Source organism: Chelmon rostratus, chromosome 13, assembly GCF_017976325.1.
Source record: "Chelmon rostratus isolate fCheRos1 chromosome 13, fCheRos1.pri, whole genome shotgun sequence".
In the NCBI taxonomy this organism is placed as follows: Eukaryota; Metazoa; Chordata; class Actinopteri; order Chaetodontiformes; family Chaetodontidae; genus Chelmon; species Chelmon rostratus.
The window spans coordinates 25,884,477-25,891,909 of NC_055670.1; the positions used below are offsets into that span (position 1 = coordinate 25,884,477).

Sequence of the window (7,433 nt, forward strand, 5' to 3'; positions counted from 1 at the left end):
GCAGGTCGACGTAGCGTGTATTTCCTCTTCGTTATGATTACCCATGATGCAAACTGCTCTGACACTTAACATGAGAGAGATTCTGGTCTACAACAACATTAAAACAATCTAGTGGTTCAAACTACAGGATGTATTATTAGTTAGTTATTTTTTACAGTAGATGGTAGCTGGTTCCTTAACGTGGACACTCACAGCAGCCTCATCAATTTTGGCGCCCATTTTTTGATCCAGTGGTTATAAATATATTTCAGTGACAGAATGCGACTGTTGAACTCTCGGAGGGTTAGATCACAGGGATTGTTTTTCCTGTTGGTCAGTGAATTAAATTTATTGGATTAAGTTATTTTGATTCACATTAAAATCTTTGAATCTGCCCTCCTTCAGACGTAAACCAGACTGCCTGTGGGACAATGTGGCCACTTTCTGTTGACCTCCGTTATGTAACTTTATCAGAGCTGCATGAAATTGGTACGCCCCCTTTTGGCAGGAACAGGAAAGACAGGCTCTGTCCCCGCTGCTGAAGCCTTCAGGAATAATGGGATAAATTGTTTATGCAGCGGTATAGTCATCATCATCTTCTTCTTTATTGTTGTTCTTTTTTTTTACTTTTCATTTTATGTTTAGTATTGGAATTTCAATTTCAATTAAGAGTACTCAACCAGATTCCGGTGTGTTATGCTAGTAGCAGCTAATGTAGCATGGAGCCTGCAGCAAAGCTGAGCAGCAGCTACAGAGTTCGGCTCACCTCTGTCTAACTCCACAACAGACTGGTTTCAGTTTCAAACTTGTAGTCTTCAAACGATGCTGACTCGATAGACATCACTGTCTGAGACTTCACTCAGCTCCCTCTGGAGACACTAAAGGCTTTATACTAGTTTTTTGACACACATGACACTGACACTGAGACGTCTGAGCTTCTGAGGAGTACCTGAAAGCAACAGGAGAGTCCTCTGTCCATGGTCCTGAATCAGACTCAGCTCTCTGCTGATCGAGAACCAAATTCAGCTCGAGATACTGTGATCGAAAACACAGAAACTCAGCTGAAAGAGTGTTAACAGGCCAGCGGAGCCAACATTTCATCCGATTTGACATTAAAGTGCCAGTTTGTCATTTGAACAATAACTGCAGAACTCACTTTAATGACACATGTTCATGAAATTTAAGTTGCTTTAACGAGGTTTCATTTTGACGGCAGGCTCGTGATTCTCACTGAAAGTTCTCCTGCAGGTCCATCAGGGAGAATCTCACCAGTTGTCTAGAAGAACAGACATCATGTGACTCATCTCCATGAAGCTGTAGCCCCAGTGCATGCTGGGACGATTCCAGCACACCTACCTCATGCACCTGCAATCACGTGATCAGCACTCAGTCGATCATGGTTCCAACTCTCTACTTATTTTTTATATATTTCAAAATAAAAGCATGCTGTTAGTCGTGATAAATTCATCCAGGATCAAAAAAACAATCCTCAAACTGTCCTCAGAGAGTGAAATTACCTGGATGAGAGTTATTTTAGCCTGATGTATTTAAAAAAAAACAGCACAGTGAAAACCAGGATCCAGGGAGATGAAGGGCAGCACGTGACGTTAAACTGAAGACCACCAGTTTAACTCATGTGGTCACACAGTTCAGATTAAACACATCAGCTTCTGAGAGTTGACGCGACACAATCAGGTGTGCATTTAAAACGTTTAAGATCTAAAAAGTTGAAATCCATCTGCAGACCTGGACAGAAGGACAACCCGCGTGATCACATGTGGAGGTCTGCACCCCGCGAGCATCAGCCCTGATGGCCGGATGTTAAATGTTTAATAGCATTAAACCTTACAAGCTGCTCGAACATGCAGCTTCAGGTGCGGCCCAGCGCTCAGGTGCACCTGCCGGGTGACTGACGCGCGCTGACTGGCAGGATGTGACGCTCCATGTCTTAAAGGTCTTAAGTGCGTTCTTAACATGCTGCCGGTGTCCCGCAGCCGCCGAGTCCAGGCGGTTTAACGACGACGTTCGTCCTGAATGAGTGTGACGTGCTGAGCTGTTGACTTAATTAATGAGACACTCATAAAGCACGAGGCGCGGAGACAAAACGTCATCTGAACATTTATCAGAGCGGGAATGGATCACTGTCCTCACAAGATATGCATGCAGAGCTGTGTGTCCGGGACAGGCCATCTATCACACACACACACACACACACACACACACACAGCCGCGCACCCACACACATGCACACACACGGGCACACATGTGCACACACACACACAGAAACACACACACCGGCGCACGCATACACGCACACACACAGGCGCGCAGACAGGCAAACACACACACACACACACACACACACACACACAGGCGCACAGGCACGCACACACACACACAAGCACGCACACACACACAGTCACGCACACACGCGCACACACTTGCTCTCTGTGTGTCTCTGAATGAATGAACGGGCTCAGACTGTTCAGTGTAGTAACACTGACACCAACAGCACAGCTGTAAACATCATATTAACAGTTAACTGAACGCTGCTCAGCAGACGTCCTGCATTCAAACTCCACTTCAGTAAAAGTATTAAAAAGTGTCAAAGGTAAAAGAACTGACTGTCTCCTGTCATTGATCTCTGATTCTATGAGACACTATCAGATTGTTAGTACTGAAGCATCAATGTTGGAGCAACTGTTTACTGCTGCTGCATGTGGAGCTGCTGCAGGTCGTGGAGCTGCTGCAGGTCATGGAGCTGCTGCAGGTGCAGCTGCTGCAGGTCATGGAGCTGCTGCAGGTTGTGGAGCTGCTGCATGTGCAGCTGCTGCAGGTGGAGCTGCTTTCAGCTACGTCATACTGAACTCGCTTCTCTTGAACAAAGTATTTTAAGAGTTTTCAATATTTTTATGTTAAATCTTAATCTGGAAAGTAAAATCAGATAAATGTGGGGCGTAAAGAGAGCTGTTAAGTAGCATAAAATGGAAATACTCAGGTGAAGTACAAGTATTCTAAAACGGTACTGGAGTTAATGTACTTAGTTCCATTTGTCACACACATTCACACACAAAGTAGGCTGTGCGATCCAGATGAAAGCAGCTGATTAGAAAAGTCTGGCGTCATCAGCTGTGAAATGATTTTTCAGCAGGATGATTGGCCTGCAGGCTGCTGTGAAGCTCAAAGCTCCGTCCTGCTGCACCATCACATCCTCCCTGATCACAGAAACATTTGGCCTCAGCTCCACTCTGACTGCGACTCCGACAGCGACGTACAAAACATCATCATTTATTGAAATTACTGACCAACGTTTATACTGGAATACGAAGACAGATAGAAACATGTTGTTAACAGAGGATGGACAGCTGACTGCAGCCTACAGCTTATACAGTTCACTCATTTCTGTTTGGATAAATATGTACAGAGGTGCATACATATGTATAGACTGTGTATATATATTTATACGTGTCTTTGTGAGACACTTCAAGCAAAAAAATATCATCACGTCACACAGTAATGTCCTCTGTATACACGACAGGTCATCAAGGCCTTTCTGCTTCTCTGCAGGAGGATGAACAACCTGAACTCTGCACAACAACAACAACATCTGGACTGCAAACACAGACTGAATCCATGGTGTGATCGCAGTTCTCCAACCACTGGAGGGGTTTATACTTCTGAACAATGATTTCAATGTGTTACAGTGATAATTCCACTTATTTCCAGAGCAGAACAAACCGGGTCAGGAGGCTCCTTGAACAGATGTGCGTTTTATTTGCTGCTGAAGAAAATCAGCAAACATTTGAAACTATTGTGGAAATAAGTGGAATTATTTCATCCCCCAAAATAATAATAATCCGTATTCTATAAGAACAGTGAGGTTTAAGACTGAATATAGACTGATGGTGACATCTTCCTGTCGGTCTGATCAACACTGTTGATTAGATGAGGTTTGTTTGTGCCACGGCAGCTCTGGGATGGAGCGCTGCGCCCGTCCGCGTTAGTCCGGGTACAAAAGGAAACCGGAAAACGTGCTGTATTTGTTGTTGTTCCCGCCGTGAGCTTTGCCGCCGTCCAGTTTGACATAAATCTCGTCCCCGGAGTCCAGATGCAGGACGACGCTGTTGCTGGCGTAGTCGTAGTTCTGGTCGGCGTCCTGCGCTATGGCGCTGGCTCGGACCTGAAAGTGAAGACAGAGAGAGAGCTTTGACCCAGCTGTGACTGCCCCCCTGCAGGCAGACCCCTGTGCGTCATTTACAGCAGACAGACCCAACGCGAGCGCGCGTCAAGCCTGAAATAACCCAAAATAACCCAAACCACAAACCCCTGACCTTCATGTCACAGGTCGCGGTGAAGCGCGAGATGTCAGCATGTTTGACATTTATTAACCGAACGGGATAAAAACAGGAGCCGCGACCCACATCACAGCCAAGATCTGCACATTATTCTGAGTGCGTAATTGCGCATCATGGATCTGCAGCGCAGCGGAGAGCCGACACACACACACACACACACACACACACACGCACACACACACGAGGCAAGAATCTCAATTAACGTGTTTAATTAGCACGTGCAGGTGTTAATGAGGGAGTATTTACCTGTCCGTTTTTGCACAGGTCTGCCCACATGCTTGTCCCGTCTCCACCGCGCATCAGCACATGATAGGTGAAGTAGTAAATCCCAGACACTTGGCACGTGAACTTGCCGGTTATCGGGTCGTAGTGGTTCCCCAGGTTCGTGACAACGTCGTCGAACCGTAACACTTCGTATCCCTCGTGAGGGTTTTTCAGACCCACATAAAACGCTATCTTTGCACCGCCGATAGCAGAGCCCAGGTCTCCACCGGTCTCTGTCCGCGCTGTACCCACGACCCCAGGATACCCCGACTTTCCAGAATCCCCTCTATCCCCCGGCGGCCCTCTCGGACCGGGTGGCCCCGGTTCGCCAGGCGGGCCCCTCGGCCCGGGTTTACCCGGCCGACCCGGCTCGCCTTTAGTCCCTTGAACAAAGGTCGGGGAAGGGATGGCGCTCAGGTCCTGCATGACCTCCAGAGCCGTGGCGCTCGGCTTGGGGTTGTACGGGTCACAGATCATCCGACAGGTGCCCATCATCTCGTAGTGCGCATCGGTCTTGGAAGTTTGGACCAGCAGGGGGATCGCGATGATGAGAGCCAAAACCATGACGATGCCAACCACAGCGGCGACGATTCTCTTCCTCTGGAGAGTCCGAGAAGCAAGCGCTAAGAAGTCCGTTTTGCTTTGGGACGTAATGGTGGAAGGTGGTGAGAGCGCTACAAGTCACGACGAACAGAGAGCGGACCGACAGGGAGTCAGTGAAGCCCGGGACGAAGAGGAGAGAGAGGAAGAAAGGCGCTGGAGCCCCGGAGCCAGCGCGCCCTGCAGCGGTTGGCGCGGTGCCACTGTCACTCGGCTTCACACAGCTGACAGCGGAAATATTCGCTCTGGCATGACGGGACGCGGCGGATCTCCGAGCAGAGAGACGCTTCCAGCGCTTTTTGTTCGGCTGCAACAAGGAGAGGGGGTCGAGAGCTGCTGACGTAACAAGTTCAGAGCAAAGCCTGTTGCAATTTGGATTAAGACCGCAACAATAATCACGCCATCTTTATGTATGAATTATAAATCCCTCTGCATAGCCTCGAGGGAAAAGGATCAGGAAGCATTACTGACACTTTGAATTTCCAGCAGACTGTGAGACATTTCCTCCTTTATCTCCTCCTTTACACAAAATCATCTTAATGCAACTTCTGTCTGTGAGAAGAGGAGCAGAATAAATTCATTCAGACGGAACAATCTGCATCAAACACCAACTGAGAATACAGCAAATGTGTTTCATCTCAAAGCTGAACTTTACTCTGGAGTTTCAGACAGTAATGTCTGGGTGGAGATGGAGCGAATCAGCAGCCAGCTAACAGACTCACAAACACCTGTCCAATGAGAGTGCGGAGTCATCAACACATCTGGTTTCCTGTTTGGGTCTCCTTCATCTCAGGTGAAGTGAGACTGCTGACCAGGTCACATGACACACCTGCTGAAAGTGTATTGAAGTTTGAATTGAAGGTGTTTGGTTTGGGGTCAGGATTGTGTTTGAGATAAAAACACACAGCGTCGTTTCTTACACGCCGCTGGTGGTTGTTGTAGCCAATCGGAGCTTTCTCTGCTGGGTGCAGGTGAACGTGAACAGCAGGTGTTTCCTGACACCGTCAGCAGTCTGCAGTTTCTGTGGTCTGGGCTGATGTGGAGGCTGCCTCGACAGGAGGAGGTCTGTGTGTCATACATCAGGTCTCAGATCGTCTGGCCTCTGGTTTCAGATTGTTTTCAGCCGAGGACCCCCTCTGGAGGACAGCACAGGCCCCTGAGGCCCCTCCCCGCCCAGCACCTCCACCTCAGCCTCTACAGTCTAAAAGTTGGCTGGAGCCCATTTCCTGTTCGCCTAATCTCTCACAGAGGCACGACTCGCCTTCTGTTGTCAGGATCAGCTCATCCTTATCTCCACAGATCCAGGATTTAACCTCAGATCCCCTTGTCTCAGCAGGCTAAGCTAGCAGCTAACAAAGCGCCCATGTCGATTCCCAGGAGCTTCCCCACCCTGCTGATGAGTGCCAGACACACACACACACACACACACAGACACTGGAACAGGAAGCCACGAGGCCCCCACAGCGTCACCGCCTCCCTGATGGGCACAAATGAAATCATTCAGTGTTGGTGATTAGCTTCCTGGCGCTTTGAGAAAAATGTTTAAATTAAACAGACTCACTCCCAGCTGTGAGTCTGTGTGTGTGTGTGTGTGTGTGTGTGTGTGCAGACACATAGACGTATTCCACATTGTAATCCAGAGCTACTGGGAGGTGAAAGATGTCTTCTTGGATCCAGTCTTTCAGAGACCGAGCTCCTTCATCGTGTCTCAGTCTCTGCTCCATCACATTAAAGGGAAGTCTGCGTTAGTCAATACTCAGTGGTGGCTTAATCCTTCCTCCCGTTCATGGCGTCACTGTTAAAACAGTGTTCATCAGGTGGTCTCAGGTGGCGGCAGCCCCTCCCCCGACACCTTTACTGTCAGGGTCAGAACTCATTCGGCGATGACTTCAGGTGAAAGGATGGCAGACTGCTCAGATCTGCAGTGTTTCGTGAGGACGGAACAGAAAACTCTTTCATAAACTGGTGAATCACCTTTAACCCCCGTATTGTCTTCCCATCTGCTCTGCACCTTTTGTCTCCCCCCCCCCCTTTTGTCTGCTAACAAACTGCCTCTCGCTCAACTTTTGCGTAAATGTCAGTTTGACGCGTTTGCTGCTGCAAGCCACGTCAACACGGCGAGCGGCCACATGCCGGAGGCCACTTCCTGGGAGTGTGCAAACACAGCGAGGTGGGATGGAACCATTCGTAGCACTTGTCATTAAAATCAGTAGAAGAAGAATGTGGGAGGAACAT

The 7,433-nt window shown here is 48.5% G+C and overlaps 1 protein-coding gene across 1 annotated transcript; it reads right to left on the reverse strand.

Moving 5' to 3' along the window:
* Window positions 1-3,979: 3,979 nt before the first annotated feature.
* Window positions 3,980-5,168, reverse strand: c1ql2 (complement component 1, q subcomponent-like 2). Its single transcript, XM_041951101.1, has 2 exons — window positions 4,581-5,168; window positions 3,980-4,159 (listed from the first exon to the last, which is right to left on the reverse strand). The coding sequence occupies exons 1-2, from the start codon at window positions 5,160-5,162 to the stop codon at window positions 3,980-3,982; spliced, it is 762 nt and encodes a 253-aa protein (XP_041807035.1). The 5' UTR covers window positions 5,163-5,168.
* Window positions 5,169-7,433: the final 2,265 nt, after the last annotated feature.